This window comes from Penicillium hordei (genome assembly GCF_028827395.1).
Source record: "Penicillium hordei strain IBT 12815 chromosome Unknown utg000001l_segment0_segment0, whole genome shotgun sequence".
NCBI lineage: Eukaryota > Fungi > Ascomycota > Eurotiomycetes > Eurotiales > Aspergillaceae > Penicillium > Penicillium hordei.
The window spans coordinates 5,811,689-5,832,291 of record NW_026623142.1 but is presented as its reverse complement, the minus strand read 5'-3'; the positions used below and the strand labels follow the sequence as shown (position 1 = coordinate 5,832,291).

General features: G+C 49.9%; 9 protein-coding genes across 9 annotated transcripts; 6 read left to right on the top strand and 3 right to left on the bottom strand.

Moving 5' to 3' along the window:
- Nucleotides 1–1,005: 1,005 nt before the first annotated feature.
- Nucleotides 1,006–1,990, top strand: N7537_002221 (uncharacterized protein; the record flags this gene model as incomplete). The annotated part of the gene is made up of 2 exons (XM_056893279.1): nucleotides 1,006–1,140; nucleotides 1,244–1,990. 2 exons carry the CDS (start codon nucleotides 1,006–1,008, stop codon nucleotides 1,988–1,990), a joined length of 882 nt encoding a protein of 293 aa, XP_056758274.1.
- Nucleotides 1,991–2,637: 647 nt separating this feature from the next.
- On the top strand, nucleotides 2,638–3,879 carry N7537_002220 (uncharacterized protein; the record flags this gene model as incomplete). The annotated part of the gene is made up of 1 exon (XM_056893278.1): nucleotides 2,638–3,879. The coding sequence occupies one exon, from the start codon at nucleotides 2,638–2,640 to the stop codon at nucleotides 3,877–3,879; it is 1,242 nt and encodes a 413-aa protein (XP_056758273.1).
- Nucleotides 3,880–4,451: 572 nt separating this feature from the next.
- On the top strand, nucleotides 4,452–5,737 carry N7537_002219 (mitochondrial 54S ribosomal mL50 protein; the record flags this gene model as incomplete). The annotated part of the gene is made up of 3 exons (XM_056893277.1): nucleotides 4,452–4,849; nucleotides 4,944–5,334; nucleotides 5,390–5,737. The coding sequence occupies 3 exons, from the start codon at nucleotides 4,452–4,454 to the stop codon at nucleotides 5,735–5,737; spliced, it is 1,137 nt and encodes a 378-aa protein (XP_056758272.1).
- Nucleotides 5,738–6,086: 349 nt separating this feature from the next.
- On the bottom strand, nucleotides 6,087–7,182 carry N7537_002218 (replication termination factor 2; the record flags this gene model as incomplete). Its single annotated transcript, XM_056893276.1, has 3 exons — nucleotides 6,087–6,560; nucleotides 6,616–7,102; nucleotides 7,163–7,182. The coding sequence occupies 3 exons, from the start codon at nucleotides 7,180–7,182 to the stop codon at nucleotides 6,087–6,089; spliced, it is 981 nt and encodes a 326-aa protein (XP_056758271.1).
- A 161-nt stretch (nucleotides 7,183–7,343) lies between these two features.
- N7537_002217 (uncharacterized protein) lies at nucleotides 7,344–9,229 on the top strand (the record flags this gene model as incomplete). Its single annotated transcript, XM_056893275.1, has 3 exons — nucleotides 7,344–7,443; nucleotides 7,570–8,520; nucleotides 8,577–9,229. The coding sequence occupies 3 exons, from the start codon at nucleotides 7,344–7,346 to the stop codon at nucleotides 9,227–9,229; spliced, it is 1,704 nt and encodes a 567-aa protein (XP_056758270.1).
- Nucleotides 9,230–13,020: 3,791 nt separating this feature from the next.
- On the top strand, nucleotides 13,021–14,055 carry N7537_002216 (uncharacterized protein; the record flags this gene model as incomplete). The annotated part of the gene is made up of 1 exon (XM_056893274.1): nucleotides 13,021–14,055. The coding sequence occupies one exon, from the start codon at nucleotides 13,021–13,023 to the stop codon at nucleotides 14,053–14,055; it is 1,035 nt and encodes a 344-aa protein (XP_056758269.1).
- A 264-nt stretch (nucleotides 14,056–14,319) lies between these two features.
- N7537_002215 (putative topoisomerase family protein TRF4) lies at nucleotides 14,320–16,568 on the top strand (the record flags this gene model as incomplete). Its single annotated transcript, XM_056893273.1, has 4 exons — nucleotides 14,320–15,074; nucleotides 15,129–15,819; nucleotides 15,877–16,139; nucleotides 16,205–16,568. The coding sequence occupies 4 exons, from the start codon at nucleotides 14,320–14,322 to the stop codon at nucleotides 16,566–16,568; spliced, it is 2,073 nt and encodes a 690-aa protein (XP_056758268.1).
- Nucleotides 16,569–17,502: 934 nt separating this feature from the next.
- Nucleotides 17,503–18,921, bottom strand: N7537_002214 (D-arabinose 1-dehydrogenase (NAD(P)(+)) ARA2; the record flags this gene model as incomplete). The annotated part of the gene is made up of 1 exon (XM_056893272.1): nucleotides 17,503–18,921. The coding sequence occupies one exon, from the start codon at nucleotides 18,919–18,921 to the stop codon at nucleotides 17,503–17,505; it is 1,419 nt and encodes a 472-aa protein (XP_056758267.1).
- An 835-nt stretch (nucleotides 18,922–19,756) lies between these two features.
- N7537_002213 (import motor complex subunit PAM16) lies at nucleotides 19,757–20,272 on the bottom strand. The gene is made up of 2 exons (XM_056893271.1): nucleotides 20,238–20,272; nucleotides 19,757–20,177 (listed from the first exon to the last, which is right to left on the bottom strand). Exons 1-2 carry the CDS (start codon nucleotides 20,238–20,240, stop codon nucleotides 19,773–19,775), a joined length of 408 nt encoding a protein of 135 aa, XP_056758266.1. The 5' UTR covers nucleotides 20,241–20,272; the 3' UTR covers nucleotides 19,757–19,772.
- Nucleotides 20,273–20,603: the final 331 nt, after the last annotated feature.

Sequence of the window (20,603 nt, the reverse complement as noted above, 5' to 3'; positions counted from 1 at the left end):
CCACCATTATCGTTATCGTTATCATTATCGAGGCGATCGGACCTTATACGCAAGGTACCCGTGCGGATTCTTCACACGTGACAGTCGAGAATGGCCAGGGACACGTGGGTCCGAGCCAGGTTTGTCGACAAGAAACCCGCTTTATTCTGGTGATTTCGCTGAGGTTGCCCTCAATGTCATCACTGGACTCATGGTCATATCAGCCATATTTTCTTATTTGATTCATTCGACCCATGATTTCTATGAACGAAATGACTTCGCCTGTGAATGACATGACATGAATGGCGCTCATGGCCTCGTATTCAATTTCCACTCTATTTCTGAACTTAGCTTCTTCAAATAATGAATTCATTTTCTATTACACTACATACCTCGACCTCTCGATATCTGGTCCTATTTATAGGATCTCGGTTGCTCTACCAATTTTACGAGCTATTCCCTAAACATCACCAGCGCCTCTCCTTTGATGCTCCAGCCAGCTCAACACAGCACTAAGCTGTCGCCCCCACGTAGAAGTTTCACACTCGTAATTCGCCTATAGTACCTTGCTGCGACGTCGACTTCTAACTAATTTCTTTTCTTGGCATTGTGTTTGTTACAGCGCTGATTCGCTTAATGGCATGAGCGTTATCTCAACCTAAGAGTGGGACAAGCTGCAACTCTTTGTTCTATTTCGATGGGATATTTAGTTCTTCTTAAAAGCTGACCTTGATTCTTATTTTGATGTGTTCAGGACTTAATTCTGTAGCCTTCATAAGGGAGCACTACAACTTTGCTGAAATATACCTCGGGGCCACATGAAATGTTGACAAGAAGCAGGTACACTTTTGTTTGCTTCTAGACTCTACCTGCTTTGACTGTGATTGTCCTTCTCATTCTTCCCATCTCCCATCTACCTTTGTTTTCAACTGCCCCTCTTGATTTTTAATCTTTCCTTTCTTTCTTCCTCACCTCAACTCTCTTGACTGACTACACTTCATCTCTTAGAAAGCACCTTCGGCCACGATGCCTGGAAGTGTTGCTCCTGTTCGCATCAGTACGAAGAAAAAGAAGCTCAAGGAATCTGAGGTGTTGGAATTGGCTCACGTGCCCCGAGAGTCACAGATACCCCAGAAAGAGAAGGCCCACCATGCATCTCAGGTAAGCACACTGGTCCTGACCTCAGGATAATCTTGGAAGAATCTCCCTCGCCTTTTCTCGCTGCACAAAAACCATGCTTTCACATACTGATCATTGTGGCTAGAGAAGGGAGGTTTGCGTGCACAGCTCTACTGCACATGGTCCAACCACCAAGGGCAGCCGCCACCACGTAGGTGGCTCTTCCGAGAAGACTGGAGAGATAACTCCTGCAGACCGCCGCTTCCGTGCCGAGGACGAATACCCCACCCGCTTCACCTTGAAGGAAATGGAAATCGACATCGGCTCGTGGATGTGTCTTGCATGTCCCACTTCGACTCGTAAATGCCTGGACTGCAAACAATACGAAGGCCACGAAGACTCCCTGATCATCGCCATTCATGGAGAATGTCTCACTGAAAAGACTAGAAAGCGTTCGGCAATCGGAGTATTCTACGGCCGTGGCAACGCTGGCAACATCTCCTGGCCCATTCCAGGTAAGGACGACCACAGCCACACGACCCAGATCGCTGAGTTGACCGCATGCCTGCGGGCATTGCGCAATGCAACCTCCATCATCGAAAAACGCCGCAATATGATGCGCAAGGGCAAAGTCCCCATGCCGTTGAATACCTTCGTTATCAAAACAGACTCCGAGTACCTGGTCCGCAGCTTGACGGAGTGGCTACCCAAGTGGAAGAAGAATGGATGGAAGACTTGCAAGGGAGCCCCGGTGGCCAATGCTGATATGTTCAAACTGGCAGAAGCTGGCATCACCATGGTTGAAATGGTCGTTCAGGTTAAGTTCTGGCTTGTGTCCAAGGAGAACAACCTGGAGGCTTCTTGCCTGGCAAAGATGGCTTTCATGGAGTAATGAGCAAGGGGAACCACATATGTACCCCTCATAAGGGTTATCAATCAGTTCATCACACAATTTCTAAATGAATCCAAAGATATCAAATTCGGGAATGTCGACATTATCCTCGGCTTGGCTTCCGGTTCCAAAGTGCCGAACCGAAATAGCTGACATAAGCATCCGATGGGTCTCGATGTATATCTCAAGAGTTGCATGGCGGCCATTAGGATAATTTAGTATTATAGAATATCCAGAGAAATTTTTGTAGAAATAATTAGCAAGACTTAAAACAGACTAGAATATATAACTAGAAGTTGGAACATCCCACAACTTCTCCCCACATTTCGCGGGAAACCGCTTAGCCGATCTTCAGTGCCGCGGCCACCCAGGAACGGTAGTCGACCAAACTACATCCGACCCCGGAATTTTGCCCGGCATTTGCTTATAAGTAATTCTGGTGTCCCGGGGAGTGTTGGAATGAATTGTTGCCGGTTTATCTCTTTTCTCTTTGTTGCATACTTTAGCCATTATACAGATGTAAGTCACTACCCCAGAGCATGATATTCAAGTCGAAACTAACAGCGCCGCGAAAGACCGGAAATACCCTTGACCCTCGGTATACAACTTCCAACTAATTCCAAACAATCCAATCGACCTACAAAATCATGGCTTCTCCGATTCCCCGCGGGCTCCGCCAAGTACTTCAGAAGTCCCCCAATGACATCGTCATCCTCTCCTCGCTGCGCACACCGGTCACCCGCGCTAAGAAGGGTGGTTTCAAGGACGCCTACCCAGAAGAGCTACTCGCTAGCGTGCTGCAAGCAACACTGAAGGCAAACCCGAACTTGGACCCCGCTCAGATCGACGATGTGCTCATCGGCTCCGTCCTACAAGAACTCGGCGGCGCCAAAGCCGGCCGCATGGGCCAGATCCACGCCGGCTTCCCTCACTCCGTGCCCTTCAACACAATCAACCGCCAATGCTCATCCGGCCTGGCAGCGATCACAACAATCGCCAACGGCATCCGTGCCGGCGCTATTAATGTTGGCGTCGGCGGCGGCATGGAATCCATGACTCGCAACTACGGCTCCCGCGCCATCCCCACAGTCCTCTGGCCCGAGCTCAAGGAGTCCTATTCCCAGGATGCCCGTGACTGCATCATGCCCATGGGAATCACTTCGGAGAATGTCGCGTCCCGCTACGGTGTTTCCCGCGCAGACCAGGACGCTTTCGCTGTCGAGTCCCACGCAAAGGCCTCCGCCGCACAGAAGGCTGGCCGCTTCGACTCCGAGATTGTCTCTGTCACTACCAAGACCCTCGACCCCGAGAACCCAGATGCCCCCGCCAAGGACGTGACAGTCTCCCAGGATGACGGTATCCGCCACGGACTGTCCCTCGAGAAGGTAGGCGCACTCAAGCCCGCGTTCTCGCCTACCGGTGCCAGCACCGCCGGTAACAGTTCGCAGGTTAGCGACGGTGCCGCTGCTGCTTTGTTGATGCGTCGGTCCACCGCTGAGGAGCTGGGTCTGTCTGGTTCGATCAAAGCGCGCTGGGTCGCGTCTGCTGTCGCGGGCTGTGCCCCCGATGAGATGGGCGTTGGCCCTGCTGTTGCCATTCCTAAGCTTCTGCAGGCTGTTGGTGTTGAGGTTCCCGAGGTTGGTGTTTGGGAGATTAACGAGGCTTTCGCCTCGCAGGCGCTCTACAGTGTTCGCAAGCTTGGTATCGATCAGGCGAAGGTTAACCCTAACGGTGGTGCTATTGCTATCGGCCATCCCCTCGGTGCTACTGGTGCTCGTCAACTCGCTACCCTACTTCCTGAGTTGGAGCGCAGTGGCCAGGAGATCGGTGTGATTAGTATGTGCATTGGTACGGGTATGGGTATGGCGGGCATGTTTGTCCGTGAGTAAATTGTTTTACTTGCTATGCACAAAATGTTCTTTTTGTCGATTTTGCTTAGTATTTTACCAGCGGTGCATGTGTATATACAGTTCGCATACTATGATTCTATGAATGATTGTTTTCCCTTGTCCGACTACATAATGTAGCCCCGAAGACTTGAGGATAGGATCCAAGAGATATTCTTGAGGTGTATCATATGCTGAGTGTAGTGTACCCTCTACTAGTGAAAAATAAGATATAATTGTGCTACATTTCTTTTTTCTTTTGGTCTGCAGTTACTGGCAGTTTTGGCAAGGTTGTACACATATGAAATAGCATCGAATATTGAACATCGACTGTGGAGCTTTTGAAAAACATAAGAAAAAGAAACAGATAGAACAAAACACAATATGCAATTCCATTTGCGTAAAGTATTTTATTTATAATATCAAACTCCTAGCCTTGATGAAGGGCAGAACACCAAAATGCCAAGCATCAAGATCACCGACACGTGACCAGTGCCTTTCTTGAATTTGTTTCTCCGTCCGGGCCAACTCCGCCAGCTTGACGCTCTCAAACAGCATTCGCGCCCACCTTAATAATGCGACCCTCAATGCGCCTTCCTCTGCGAGAGGCAAACTTCATCTGTTCCAGCTGCAGAATTCAAGCCACCCCCCGTATCTCGCCTCTCGGCCAAACCCGCCGCTATGCCTCCGACACCTCCCCCGGAATCCTCGAGCGCGCTCGGCGCAAGATTTGGGGCACCGACAAACCTCCAGGCCCAGCAGATCCCTACACTGGGAGCCAGATCATGCCTGGGACTGGTATGAGTCCTGGAGAGCCCGCACCAGAGGAGGCATTCAGTCTCGAAGAGGGTCAAGCACGATCCGAAGAAATTGAGGAGAACCTGACCTGGGAGGGAATGCCCAGGATTGGTTATCTCAAGGAGAAAGAATGGCGTCTGAGGGGCCCAAAAGGACATGCCGATAAAGTCAAGCCGTATGTTCGATCCAAGTTTCCAATTCGATGCCTCTGCATCCTGGTTTGATTTCTAGATTGATTTGCTAACGATGTCCCTCTTGATTGATAATAGATGGTACAACAACCCACGCCCTTTACCGTACATGAAGGCTGCGCATCAAGCTGCCGTGGAAATTGGTTTGATGCAAATGTTGGGAGGAAAAGTCACCGTTGTTAGCAAGCCTAGCAGCCGAGCGATCGAAGCCCAGCTCAAGTCGGTTAAGATCGAAGGCGAGTCTGGTAACTGGGGTGACCGTCTCCGGTTCCCCGACATTAAAACAATGGAATCTCTTCTGCGCAATGCAGCGGGGGCTGTGGACGGCAAGGCCGGCGAGACCGCTCTCCAGGAGAAATTGAAGGCAGCTAGCGAGCAAGGAGATCGCTTGTATGGCGCAGAGACCAAGGGTCAGATGCAGAACAGCCTCGGTTCTCTGTCGCTGGCTGATGGCAATGTCAAGTTTGTCGTTCGTATCCCCCCTTCGACCTTTTCATGCCGACATCACTAACAACCTTATGCAGTTTTTCGCCCGCCTCTCCAAATTGATGTCTCAGCACATTTCTGACTACATCATCACCTCTTCCACCACCACCGGAGATGTCTTCCGCGCACAGGAGGCTCTTCGCAAAAAGACTACCAGATTGACTCCTGTGCTTCTCCATAAGCTTATGGACAAGAACGGGGCCGCTGAGTTGTCTAATGTCAAGATTCTTGACGTCCGCCAGACTCGCCATGACAACGATGAGGATCTTGGCCGCAAGAAGGTTATTGTTTCTACGCTCTACAAGAATGGTTTGATCACCAGGAGCCTGGGCCAGAAGCAACCGCCGCCCTGGAAGCAGGCTAAGAAGACCGAGCTGAATGCCTAGGCCTCTCTTTTTGTAGAATGTAGGAGGCATTGTTTTTCCTTTATCTGAGAGCAATATTTTGTACATTAGGATTGTTGATTGAATTGCATTTTATGTCCTCGTTTCGTTTCGTCATGTCAAATCAGTTCAGATAATTGTACATGTTAATTTTGGAATGTACGGTATGGCTAGCAGTCTAGTCCTCCAGCATACAACACTGTAATCACCATCAATCATTGAAGAACATCAAAAGCCCTATGAACTCCGGAAATAAAACTCCCCCATGACCTTGTGTCACATTGAAAAGCAAAGGCACTCTGTTTAGGTTTAGTGTCTACCTCTGCGCAGCAGAAATATAGAACACCGCAGGTCATGATATAGAAAATCCTCTGGTCATGAAATCACGATTCTTAGACCCGCCGTCCTTCTTGGTGAAAAGACTGTCGAGATTCTCATTCCCACCCATCATCTTCCGGCGCTTTTTCTTCTCATTCTCCTCCGCCAGTACACGGGCAGTGAGCGAAGAAGTAGCAGCGTTCTTGATTCCATTCGCAGAAGCAGTACTAGGCACCGGCGTGGAAGTGTTGCTTCGGCTTTGATGATCCGAAGATGGCTTAGGCACCTTAGGTACCACCAAGCCAGCAGGCTCTATGGGACCGGGAGCATCAGTCGCACCCTCGGCGGTGGCATTCTTCTTGCGCTTCTTTGACCCGGGAGCTTTTTTGAGGGAGTGCGTGAGGCCTTGTTCGGCAAGTTTCTGGCCTCGTGCCATCAGACGTTCCTTGTCTTCCTTTTTGGTGGTAAGGATGTTAATGATGTTATCTTCGGTGTAGGATTCGTTGCACTAGCACACACAGGTCAGCCACTGCCACCTCTTTGTATCAAAGGCTGGTTCTTACCTGCAAGCACTTGTCGCCTTTAAGCTGTCGGATAGCCTCCTCCGCAAACACATGCCCACATGGCACCAAGTACACAGACTTCACACTCGGACCCAACGGCTTTGCGGTGACCGGGCAGATCCAGCCCTCGCGGCGCTCACGGGGTGCATAAGCACGGCCTGATGGGTGCTCGGTAAGCTCAGTGTCAATTTCGAACTTCATCTCGACCACATCCCGGAGCGACTTCACTCGTCCGCATAGGATCTCTTCGCAGTCGGCTTTGGAGCTAATGCCCTCGACCTCGTCGCCGGGAAGCAGGAACTGGAGTATAGCATCCTTGTTGTAAAGATTCCCGACTGAGTCTGATACAATCGGCCGAGAGAGGGACTTATGTGAGAGCGGACAGGTAGTCCATGAGTGTTCTTGCTGCTCGCGCTGGGTTTCTTTTACTTGCGCCGTGCTCGGGGCACGAGCTGCTTCGCGGACGAGCTCACGGCGAGTCGGAATACTAGAAATCCTAGTGTTAGAAATGTCCAGACTGTAGCGCATCTATAACAGAGTCACTCACCTGCCACCGTCATTACCCATGTTTGCGATGCGGTTGATGAAAGATGCTCCCACTTCGCCACGATAAAGTTGTAAAGATAGGGTGCTGACTCAGCAGCGATTAGATCCAGCCAGGGCCCGCTATCAACAGCTGGCCAGAAGCTCTCTCCGCACCTCCACAAACAAAGCTCAATGCCTCAAGCATGAGACTCCCTCAGTCGTTATTGTTGCTAGCTGCCGCTGGGTCGGCGGTCCAGGCTAGTAGTGACAAGCCTGCTCGTCCCCGTGGCTTAGGCCCAGAATGTGAGTATTTGAACCCTGGTTTTTAGATCTCCACTAGTGTTTCTGCAGCCGACTCGTGTAGCAGTGATCTATGATAGGCAATTGAACCTTTTTCTCTTGGACGTCATACTAATTTAGTATCCTTAGTTGCCAAATTCTACCAGGACTCGACTACATTCACCTGTATCTCGAATCCTTCGGTCAAAATCCCCTTCTCGGCCGTCAACGATGACTACTGTGACTGCCCCGACGGAAGCGACGAGCCCGGCACGTCTGCCTGCGCACATATCTCGCGTAATTCACCGTTAACAGTGGCCGACCGGCCTGGGAATAGCGATTTGGACACTGCACTCGCCCTCCCAGGATTCTACTGCAAAAACAAGGGCCACCGGCCATCATACGTTCCATTTCAGCGTATCAACGATGGTATCTGTGATTATGAGGAGTGCTGTGATGGTAGCGACGAGTGGGCTCGCGTTGGGGGTACGAAGTGTGAAGACCGATGCAAGGAGATTGGCAAGCAATGGCGGAAGCAGGAGGAGCAGAATCAAAAGTCGATGACTACTGCCCTGAGGAAGAAGAAGGAACTTCTCGTCGATGCTGGGCGCCAAAAGCAGGAGATTGAGGATCATATCGCTGTGCTAGAGGCCGAGGTTCAGGGCGCTGAGCTCAAGGAACAGAACCTCGAGGCCGACCTGAAGCTCGCCCAGGAGCAGGACAGTAAGGTGGTCCGCACTGGAAAGGGCAAGGGCAAAGTCAGTGCCCTTTCCAACTTGGCTAAGGGCCGTGTAGATGAGCTACGCAATGCGTTGATTGACGTGCGTCACCAGCGGGATGAAGCCCACGAGCGGGTGAAGGAGCTTGAGGATATTCTGGCTAAGTTCAAGGTGGAATATAACCCCAACTTCAATGACGAGGGTGTCAAACGTGCGGTCCGTAGCTATGAGGATTACGCTGCTCGTGACCAAGGCACTGAGGGTGCGAACGGTGTTTTGGACCGCGACTTGGACGAGATTGCCAAGACCGACGGCGAGGATAGCGGTATTAACTGGGAGCACTGGGAAAATGAAGAAGATGGGTGCAATGACTCGGATCTAGGTACGTCATTCCTTAGGTTCTTGTGACACCTAGTACATGCTAACAGGCAACTATAGTGTACAAGCTCGCTGCCTATCTCCCACCATCACTTGTCAGCTTCATCGAAGACAAGGTGATTTCTGTCAAGGGCTTCCTTGAAGAAAAAGGCATTTTGCCCAAGGCAGGTGAGGAGTCTTCCTCGGAATCCAAAGCCGTGACCCAGGCACGCGATGCCCTCAAGGCCGCGCAAGACTCTGTTACAAGCCTCAAAAACAAGCTACGCGACCAGCGTGCCGACCTGGAGCAGGACTATGGCCCTAACTCTATCTTCCGCGCACTCAGGGGAGTATGTATCACCCAGGATGCGGGTGAGTACACGTACGAGCACTGCTTCCTTGATTCCACCAAGCAGAACCAGAGGAAGGGAGGCAATTCCGTGTCCATGGGCAAATTCTCGAATGTTGGAACCACGAGCGTGGAAGAAGTCAACACGGCCGGTGAGGTCGTAAATGTCGAGAAGATGACAATTGAGTACAACCGCGGCCAGTCTTGCTGGAATGGACCTAACCGGTCGACCAAGGTCATTTTGGAGTGTGGCGAGGAGAACAAGATCTTGAAGACAGCGGAAGAGGAGAAGTGCGTGTACTCGATGCTTGTTACATCGCCGGCTGCATGCGCAGGTGGCGAAGAGGCAGGTAATGGTGCGCCTCGCTCGAAAGACGAGCTGTGATGGTTATATTAGATCCAAAGATCTGTTAATACATATGTATTGAATGTTTATTTCATTTGCATCCCATTAGTTAGAATGAATTGCAATTTGAGCGCTTTTATACACTTATATTCTTGTTCTTCAGTATTCGGGTGGATACAATCAACGTATGTGCTAGGTACGCGGACGATTCATTACATCAACAAGATCAAATCATATTTACTGGAGCATATAGATACCAATAAATATTACAGATAGTAATATCATCTGATTTATAGTTGGTAGAAAACCACATAGCAAGAACGTACTCGAGGTCAGATCTGAACCTATATAAACTTAACACCCCATCCACAAGGCCCCAGGCCCTATCCCCAGATCCAAGCATACAACCATCTCGATCATGAACAATCACAACGAAGTTATCTCACGACCTTGATAGTAAGGACACCCGCGCACCGGCTAGTTCGACAGCAGTGGGAGCCCGGGTCTGGTATGGGTTATATTGGAGGAAGACGGCGGTGGTGAAGGGCTGTGATCCAGCTTAGTGCTAGAAGGGTAGTTAGTATATCTTTCGCCTCGGAGCCGCATTCCACTCTAAGTAATGGTGGCTATAAGACACGGAAAGAGAAAGCAATGACTTACTTTGCAGGTAGAGCAAGCGCAGGAGTTGCAGTCACCGGAGCAGCAGTTGCAGGCGCAGGGAGACATGATGAATATAGAAGTGGTAGGTAAAGAACCTTGAAAAATAAGCTTAAGATAGTGTTTGGTTTGGATATAAACGCTTGGATACAGAAAGAAAAGTCCAACAGGGGAAGGATATGAGGGCTACTTTATACCTCTGGATTCCATGAGCCTGCTACTTCGTCCTGATCAATAACAACACCGTGGATAATTCTATTTTCCCGGCTATCATGCAGCTCCATCCAATCCAAGACGTGGTAACGTCGCCGCGGGGCCCTATTCACTCCATCGTATCGCGTGGTCGAGTCAAATGAGCCCAGTCCTGCATTCCACTCAGGATCCTTCCAACTCCAATCAGCCTGCCACCTATTATGTCTTTCGGCCTATTCTCACGCGCTATCCGCTGTAAAAAGTACCACAACCAGGTTGCTCAACCGCCCGCCAATAAAGCGGAGCCCATCGGGGTTTGCCTATGATGTATACTTCTAGACTCCAAAACCCCTCTCGGGCAAATATGGCGCAGATACGGACGAAAGGGTTGATATCCGATATATTTTCTTCAGTCTAAATATTATCTCTCTCGGTATTTTCTCGGTAGTATGGTGAGTATAACATCATCAGGTTAATCTGGTTATGTACGGAGTAGATCAGATTGCATTGTGCCCGGGCTGGGTTCATGCTAATATGGCTGGTCTATCGGCTTAGGCTAAATTCTAAGAGTCGCGCAGGGATTCATTTTGTGGAGCAATCGCATGCGTTGTTTACGCTTTGCCAGATACGGTCATCTTTGCCTATACGGAAGTACTATATGTGTAAATTGTTTGTCTTTAGATCTCGACTGGACTTGAATACGTATTTCATTGATCATATGATACATGCTATAAGACATCGAACATAGCAAATATAGGGTAACATACGGCGTCATTCCCTATTAGTGTGTTTAATTAAAAAAGAAAGAAAGAACTAAGACCTTCATTATCATGCCACGATGACGGCCACGTTTCGGATACGACGCAGATCTGCATACCATGTTTGATCCACTGGTTTCGGGACGGGCCTCTTATTATCTCACGAGTACAGTCATACGTATAACTGGCGTACAAGATATGGACTGTAAGGGCTATAAGAAACGTCGTATTCAAAGAAATGATGGAGAGTGTCCAGAAAGTAAGCGTCAGGTATGTAATTTCTGGCGCCTGCAGCGGTTTCGGGTCGGACTATTGTCGTGGCAGCCTATGAGGCAAAGTTCGTACGGATTGGGGACCTTGGAGGAGGGGTGCTGTCCGTCCCCATTGGTAGCCCTGGATTACCTGAGACGTATGTTCATACCCACCAGGTGGAACTATACCAGGGTGTTACCACCTTCGTGTTTTTCTTGATTTCTTTCGGGGTACGGAGTATTTGTGTACTGAAGGTTTATGAAGGTGTATGACGGGCCAGACGCTCATGGAGTTGCACCTGCATGGTTGGGGTTGTATTAGCTCCCGAGGTCAATTTGGAACCAGGATTAATTCATGTCTTACATATTGCATTTAGTAATATCTATTCAAGGAAGGAAACTGTGTATACTGTATACCAAGAGGCAAGATCTGATAACACCGTCTTTGAGAGACATCTCAGTTTTTATAATGTACATGGCATAGAGACGCCTATATCCAGCGTTTGGGCCTCGCTGTATACGGGCACAGACTCCTTGGGGTCTTACTGAGAACCAAAAACAAACCAGCGAGGCACCGAGAAAGTGGAGAGGCTGCAGCTTGGAAGCTACCAGAGCATATCACAGACCCTCTCCGATGTGCATCATGCATGACTATGATTGGCTCCGATCCAATACTACTGTTCTCGGACTCGTGCAGCATCGAGTCCCACTTTTTATCTCTTCTTACAATCGACTCTCCGCTGTACCAGGTGTTGGGGTCTCGATATGTTTGATGTTGGAGATGGTGAAAATGTCGCATCAGCAAACCATAGTGGAAAGGCGGAAAGGATATTTCCGTATCTGGTCAATGTGACGATGGGACGATCATTTAGTGGACTGAGTTGTTGGGTTGGGAAGGGTGCCTGATATTGTATCAAAACAAGGATTCTCGGTGACTCCGCCTTTGAGAGGATGTCTACTCCGCCCAGGCTGTGTGTTGGCATTAGTATGGGTGGTTTGATCCAAGCATCTGCCAATGTACCTCGTAGACGCTATGTACGTTGTAGATATATGTTGTATGTTAGTTGACTCTACTACTTTCCACGCAGGAGGCTATTCGGATATCTAAGTATGTTGTATGCCAAGAAGGCCATTGTGCCCCCAAGGTTGACCAGTACCGATCTTCAGACCCAAATATTAGATCTGATGCCCACAAGGTACTTGTTCTACAAAGAATAAAAGTGCTCGAGCAACCGCATGTCATTTACTATGAACCCCTGTTTTATGACATGACGTGCATCCCCGATGAACACAATCGGGAGCTTTCCAAATCAAATACCCTCCGTCTCACTGCATCCTCGTATCCAATAAAAGGTTCAAATCGGATTTATCGTGCCCATATGGGTGATTTATTTCTTCTAAGCAGATTGAGGGGTCGGGTCAGCCAAACGTCATCGAAGGAGGGGATATCACGTACAGGGCAGTTGCAAGAGCCGGCAGGGCACTGGCAAGAGGAGCCGCAGCTGCATCCGTGGTCGCCTATAACAGTGGTCAGCACTGAAAGGGAAAAAAAAGGTGAAATATGATGAGGAATTTGATGAGGGACGACCCCGCCATAACCCCGCCATTTCGAAAATCGGGCGAGGGCAAAAGCGCGGTTCTTCACTAATTTGTGAAGTCACATGTAGCATGGAAGATGAAAGTGCTTACTCATTTTGTATGGTTGGAGTGGTAAAAAGTGGTGAAGCTTTTGGAAGTTGTGTTGGTTGTAAAGGCGAGGTGGGGGAGAAGAGAGAGGAGGGATGGGGCCGGGTCCTTATATACTCGTGACTTTGCGGGATACAGTCTGAGGGTCAGACAACTTGAGTGAATTCTCATTGATTGCATCTCGTTCCACGTTACACTTCTGAGCATATTTTTCTGTCCCCGCTTACGCACATATCCAACGCATTGGTTTCGAGTGTGATCTTGAATTTACTTGAATCCTCGAACCATGACTACTCCTATTGCATGCATATGCGGAAGTGTAGCTTTATCCATCCAGCTGAACTCTGTTGCCGACCAATCCAAACTCCAACTATGTCATTGCGATGACTGTCAGATGGTGACTGGGCAGTTAGCTTCATCGTATTATCTCCTCCAGCATGAACCACCGGATCTAGATGGGCTTCAAGAATATCGACAGTCCAACCACGTTAGCCGTTACTTTTGTAAGACATGTGGTTCCCACGTCTTCGCTCGCATGCAGCCTGGGGGACAGTTTCTAGTTGCCTCAGGTTTGCTGGCAGCGAAGAACATCCCCTCGGTCAAAGGGGTTGAGCACTGGCAAAGTAGCAAAACCGGTGACGGTGGCCTCAGTGCACTGCTTCCTGGAACGGAGTCCACCGTCACAGGTTGCAGATTACATACTTCAACTAGCAATGAGAACCCTAAACGAGAATCGATAAACCCGGCGGAGTATACATCAACAAGCCAGCATCTGTGGGCACGTTGCCTCTGTGGAGGAGTTGAATTTTATATCACCAAGCCCGATGCGTCGTCCTTACAAGCATCCTCGCCATGGCCAGATCTCCTGGTTCCATACTACACTGGGTCTGGGGCGAATCCTGACGATATCAAATGGTGGTTACGAGATGGTGGTACGAAATATATTGCAGGAACCTGTGTCTGCAACAGCTGCCGACTAAGCAGTGGATTTCCCATCCAGACTTGGGCATTTGTACCCAAGTCCAACATCTTTAATGCAGATGGATCACCGCTTACGTTCAATGCGGGGACTATGCGGCGGCATAGAAGTTCACCAGGGGTATATAGAGAATTCTGCAGCTGCTGTGGGGCTACTGCTTTTTGGCATTGCGATGAACGACCACTGCTAATTGATGTGAGTGTGGGCTTATTCCAGGCAAATGGTGCTAGAGCTGAAGACTGGTTGGAATGGGCAACAAATCGTATCAGCTTTGCTGAGATGGCGGTGCAACATGATTTGATTCATATTCTAGAGGAGGGCCTCAAGATTCATTCAAAGTGAAACTAGTCGACATCTGAAAGATACTATGTAACCATTATTGAATCCATGAATGTCATCTCATATACTCCCGTGGGCCGTAGGTACTCCCGTAGGTGGTACCCGTGGACACACACGTGGAAGGTGCGACCAACTCCGTCACCGCCTTCCCTCCGCCTGACTTTTTCGGAGATCTTTTTTTTCGCGTGTCGAAACTCGACACTCTTGATTCTCCATCCTTCACGCGTCTGCATTTTTGCTGCTTAACCGCAGCCGTCCGAAATGCCAATGCCTCCATTCGCTCCATTCCAGTTCAGAGGAGGTTCTAACTATCGTGGTTCGCGTCCTAACCCGCGCCATGAGTTTACTTTCCGGTACCAGAAACCAGCTACCTCGGACCGACCATTGTTGTCCTCGAAGAGAGAAAGCACGCCCGAACGGCTTGAAGGCGAAACTAAGCCTGGGCTCAAATTTGCCGAACTTTCCACTTTGAGCGACAGTGAAGAGGCGGAAATGGACATGTCCGATGACTCTGATGGTGAGCGACCACGTAAGAGACGTGCGCTAGCTCTCGATGGGCCTCAAGAGACTGCTCCAGCTCCTCCTGCCCCGAAATGGTCGAACCCCGATCCGTACACTGCGCTACCTCCTCCGGCCGAAACTACAAACAAAAGGGTGGATGTTGTGAAGCTGATTCGCAAGGCGAGACTTGACATTGCTCCAAAGACAGACGAGACGGACGCAGTCAAGCAGAACTCAGACTTCATTTCTCTCGGGATGTCATTTGAGCCAGAAATTCCTCAGAGTAACGCTCCTGATAACGCCCCCAGAGGGCCAAAGGCTCAGGAAGTCCTGGATCCCGCCATTGCGAGCCGGAAGCGCACCCGTGACGATGAGATCAAAGGATACTCCCGAAAGACTGGCAAGCCTGCCAGCAGGTTCAACTACGATGGAACCGTCATCGATCAATGGAAGCCACTCTCCCAAGAGACAGGCACGCCTTGGTTCGAGGGCACCCCAGCTTCATTACACGTGGGAACCCAGTCAGTACTATCCAATGCCCTATTTCTCGTTTCTCTCTAACACTTATAAACCAGGCTGCATAACGAGATTCTCAGTTTCTATCACTGGGCCAAGCCACAGGAATTCGAACATATCGTCCGTGCAGATCTTGTCAATCGACTGGAAACTGCATTCCAACAACGATACCATAACGTTTCAATTCGGGCCTTTGGTTCTTTTGCCTCGGGTCTCTATCTCCCCACGGCTGATATTGATTTAGTACTGCTTTCTCACACATTCTTACGTACGGGAGTTCGAACATTCGGAGAGAGGAAGGGTCAAATCTACGCGTTCTCGGCTTTCCTCAAGAGCACAAATATTGCTGTTCCTAACTCGATCGAGTGCATTGCCTCCGCCCGGGTGCCAATTCTCAAGTACGTGGACAAGCTGACTGGATTGCGAGTGGATTTATCTTTCGACAACGACAGTGGCTTGATCGCCAATGAAACATTCCAGAAATGGAAAACCCAGTATCCGATGATGCCGGTTATCCTGGCTGTGATTAAGCAGTTCTTGTTGATCCGCGGACTCAATGAAGTCCCTACTGGTGGACTAGGAGGTTTCTCTATCACTTGCTTGGTCACAAGTATTCTTCAACATCTGCCCCAGGGCCATATGCAGCCAAACCTAGGCACAATCTTGCTTGACTTTTTCAATTTCTACGGGAAGCAATTCACTTATGATAAATTGGCACTCCGGATGGACCCTCCAGGCTATTTCAACAAGGTTAGTAGATTTTTATTTTGATTTCTAGTCAACCAGCCAGCTGATCATGTCAAACAGGGCTATTATTTTGGCAATCCCGATCGTCTCACAATCGAAGATCCCAATAACCGAGACAACGACATCTCAGGTGGCACAAAGGAAATTGGTTTGATCTTCCGAGCCTTTTCTAACGCGCATACTGCCCTGAGAAATCGCATGGAATATCTTGCACTTGTCCAAGGATCGAACAAGAGCATTCTTGAACCGATAATTGCGGCGAACTTTGATGAGTATATCGAACAACGTTTCCAACTCCGTCAAGTGTTCATGACAGAAGAGAGGTTTGCTCGTTACAGGGAGTCTCCGCCGCCACCTCCACCGCCGGGATCCCCTCCTGCTAACAGAGCCTCCCCTCCTCCCCCCCTCCTGTCGACGGATCCCGCTCTCCCCTACCAGCGCCGCCCCCAGCTCGACAGCCTGCCAAAAAGTCCAAGACAAAGTCGAAGGGAACGAAGTCGGAGCCAGAAGATATTTCTTCCGATGAAGCACCTGGGCCCGAAGCAAAATCTGCCAAAGCTCGGAAGGGTGAGACAAGGCGTCAGTTGTGTCAAGAGCGTGCTGCCAGACTCAAACGCTTGAGGCCCGACCTTAAGAAACTCCCCAATACCCTCAGCCTTCGACAAGCTCGTCGCCATGCAGGTTACGAGACCGATGAGCAGATGAATGCGGACTTGGACAGCAGAGAGCAGAATCTTCTCGCCTTGGCATGAATTTGAGTCTCCATTTCTACGCCCGCAACGACTTTCTTTTGGTTTCTGTTTGTATGCTTTATTTTTGTATGATGATACCCCTTACTTCGAATGGTTTGGTGATTTGCACGGGGAAGAGAAAGGGATGTGTGCAATAGCGGTATGGTGGGGTTGATGATATCTTCGCGTGTCCTTCGGCAAAACTGTGTGCTTCTCCCTCTCGATAGCGAGAAGCGCAGCGAATGGCTGGTGGAAACTCGAGAATGAGCATTCTTCGAGCCTGAGACGGAAACAGTAACTTACTATCTAGGATTCTCTCCCGGACTTCGACTTGGCCAAAATCTGTTGACTTGTCCCTGGGTTCAATTGATCAGGGCTGTCTGAATGTTGAAGTTGGTTTTCGGTCTTATTTGATTGATAGCTGGTTTCAATGTGGACAAGCCTCAACAATCTCAAACCCTGGATGATCCTGTTTTCACCATCTGTTTAGGTCAATCCGCAACGTCTAATGCTTTCTCGGGTCCCCCTCGACGAGCACCTAGTTCTTGCAGTTCTTTAGTCCCTACATGGGACGCTGTTAGTGATTCCAATGAAACCCCCCCGATGATCGTGGATTCGCGCCCAACGTGGATCTATGTTTGTTGGCGTTTATCTTTCTTGCTTTTCCCTTTGCCCTCTCCTTCCCATGCCTTCCTTCTCACCCAGAGAGCGCTACATGCGACTTCTGGGAGAGGACTGGAGCATCAGGAGCCTGGGCTTGGGACTACACGCCGAACTTGCCTTTCTGTTTTCGGACGGTGGCCTATCTCTATGTGTTGCTGAGTCCCTTCCTACCTGCCCAGGAAATCTTCGTCTAACCCAGATCCATGGAAGTACACATAGGAGATGCGAGAAACCATTGGGAGGCGGCATAAGGGCTGTCTCTCGATATATTCATTCAGTCCTGTTTCTAGTTCTATGCAAGCTGCTTCTCCACATCTGACGGTGGTGTCAAAATAGGATCCTCCTTGATAGCTGTATCAGATATAGAGAGGTATGGCTTCTGTCCTGTTCTCTCCTCAGCCTCGATCCTCTGCACAACAGCGACATGCTCCTCAGATAATGAATTCACAAAGTCGGGTGACGGACTGGCCCAGACATAATCAACCCACTCTATACCTAAGATATCCCGAATTTCTCGTGCCAGTTGCAAGATATGAGCTCCGCGTGTATGAGACCAGGCACGGTCCGTGATAAGGTCCTCCTGGGGCGTGAGAATATTCGACGCCGTGGGAACATCACCCATCGGAACATCCAGGCTAGGAGTAGACAGTCCAGGTGATTTAAAGTTGGTATCGAAATATGAAGCGTCGTCATCCTCATTCCAATTTTCCAGTCCATCGACGATACTGTGCCACACGCGTAAAGTCTCATCCAACTCAGCGATAGTACTAACGCCCATAACGCTAACACCCAGCCTTCTCCCCGTGCCTAAACTGGCCACAGACAAGAAACCAGGATCAGCGTCCGCAGCGCGGGCAAGTGGCGCACCGAGACCGCCAACCCGCGCACCAACACGCAGCCACGTCTCCAGCGCAAACCGAATGGCAACAACCTCAAGTTTCTCTCCATGCCGCGAAGCACAATCCGAAGCACTACGAATAGCACTCCGCAGGGCATCGGGAGCGGGATGGAAATCACCCATCGAGCCAATCGGCACGCCATCCCGACGAAGCAATCCCATGCCCAGCGGGGATGCATTAGGAACAACATCGACACCAGCAGCAATCAGCCTAGGCAGGGCATGGGAGTGCAGCCGCGTATTCTGCAAAGTGAAGTTGGCATACGACATAACGATATCAAGCGGCTCGCCCGTCTCTCGGAGAATCGTCTCCGCCAGCTCGCTGAGCGTGTCGACCGGGTAACCGGAGATACCGACGTAGCGTAGCACGCCCTCTTCATCGCGGAGACGACGCAGCTCCCGCACTGCGGTGACCACTTCTGCCGCTGTCACAAACTCCACGTCGTGGCAGTACACTACGTCCAGGTAGTCTGTGTGCAGGCGTTGCAGGCTGCGTCGCACGCTGTGTCTGATCCATTGCGGCGAGTAGTCGAATGAGGAGCCGGCTATGCGCCCGACTTTTGTGAGGAGGTGGTATGTCTCTCGTGGGAAGTTGGTTCGCACGGTTTCTGTTGCCAGGGCGCGGCCGAGGAGTTCTTCTGCGGGGCCGTAGTAGGGGGATGTATCGAATGCGCGGATGCCGCGTGATAGTGCGCGCTGTACGAGTTCTGTTGTTGGTAGGGCGTAGGGGTTGGTATTATATTGGTTGTTGAAGGTTGCGGTGCCCATTATCAGCGGCGGCAGGGCCGCGGACAGTGGGGTGGAGGGGTGCATGGTGTGTGGGGAGGTCGATGTTGTCAATACTGAAGAATTGGCTATGGATGTATGGGGTACCTCTTGGAGATTGGTAATTGGTAAAGTCTTGTTCAAATGGTACGTGCATTGCTTATAATTTCTCCGAGAAAAAAAGCAGAACCCCGTCGGCTCCGTTCCGGATGGCGCCATGGCGGGGAGATTAGCCCCCAGATCGGGACATGGTGGCTACAATCCGATCGGCTTTGTATTACATCTTCTGTTCTGTAGGTTTTCGTTGAGGCATGGCTCAAATGGCCAACCGGTAGAAGTAGGTATAGAGACAACGTGAAGATGTTCCTGGTCAGATGTTCCTGGTAAGGCGGCGGTGGCAAAAAAAGAGAAAAAGTTTGTCAGGTTCCAACCACTACGAGATACATGTGCGAAGAATATGCAGTAAATGGGTCTAGATCGGACATTACACAAGTTAATGCAAGTATATAGCTATTGTACACGAATCCTTTCCGAGTGAGAGTGGAGAAGGGGGTCAACAGAACGCGGCGCATCACAAATGATATACACAGACCGAAAGGTCGATGAGAAGATGGAAGATGGAGGCAACGTAGCACTTCCACTTGGGACCAGAGATGATGCCCGAGGAGGGGGTTCGGGGCCATCTTAAAATATCAAAGAGAAAGACCCCAATCTAGAAAATCAAGGCGTCTTTCTCCAACAACCCAAACGCCATGCTATGCCAAAACAAGAAAGACGAGCAGATCGAAAACAAAGAAGCCGGTTGGAGTCGGAGGCTTCTGTCGCAGGAAAGCGTAGATGTGCTCGAAGGGAACCCGGAGCGCCCGGGGAACCAGAGAATCACACACTTATTGTTGTATTCATTGATCCTTGTAGACCTTGGGGTTCCAGCCTTCCTTCAACTCCTTGTCGTGCGCGGCTTTGCGCTCAACCTCGCGGAATTCCATTTCCAATCGCTCGCGTGCACGCAGAATTTTGCTTTGCAGGTAGAAGCTGCCGCCCTTTTCGGGGTTGTTGGTATCAAACAGTTTCTTGAATCGGGCCATGACGTGTTCGAGGTCGTGTTCGCCGGAGGCAGGGGGCTTGACATTCAGGATTTTGCAGGCTTCATCGATGGTTACGCTCGAGGTGCTGGTGGACTTGCCGGCTGCCTTTTGTTGGCCAGCGTATTTGCCGGACGCCTGGGCTTGCTTGTAGGCTTCGGCGAAGGCGCGGCCGAAGACCCGGGCTCCGGTCACGACGACTTGAGAGACGATGCGATGAGCCTATGAGATTATTAGATTTAATTTTAGAAATGGGAAGAATAAGGAGATCAATAGACATACCATTGAGAAAGTACCGTAGAGGAGGCGATCACGGATGTTATAGGTTGAAGGAAGAAGGAAGAGAAGGGGAAAATTTCGGCTGCGGGTTTTAGCGTCGGGAGAGCTCCAGACACGAGCATGAGTATAGAGAGAACAGTAGGATAAGTCAAGGTCATTTTAATTGGAGATTTTGACATAAATTATAAAGTGGGTTTTTGTTTACGTATCATCTATATAGATATCTATTATAAAAAATGAATAAAACCAGTCAAAAAAGTGAATATCAAGACCCTACACACTATATACCGAGAGTCACATGCCCACAACTTGGATCTCCCCGCAGATCTTCTTTGGACCGAACATGAACGAACGATCATATAAATCCCT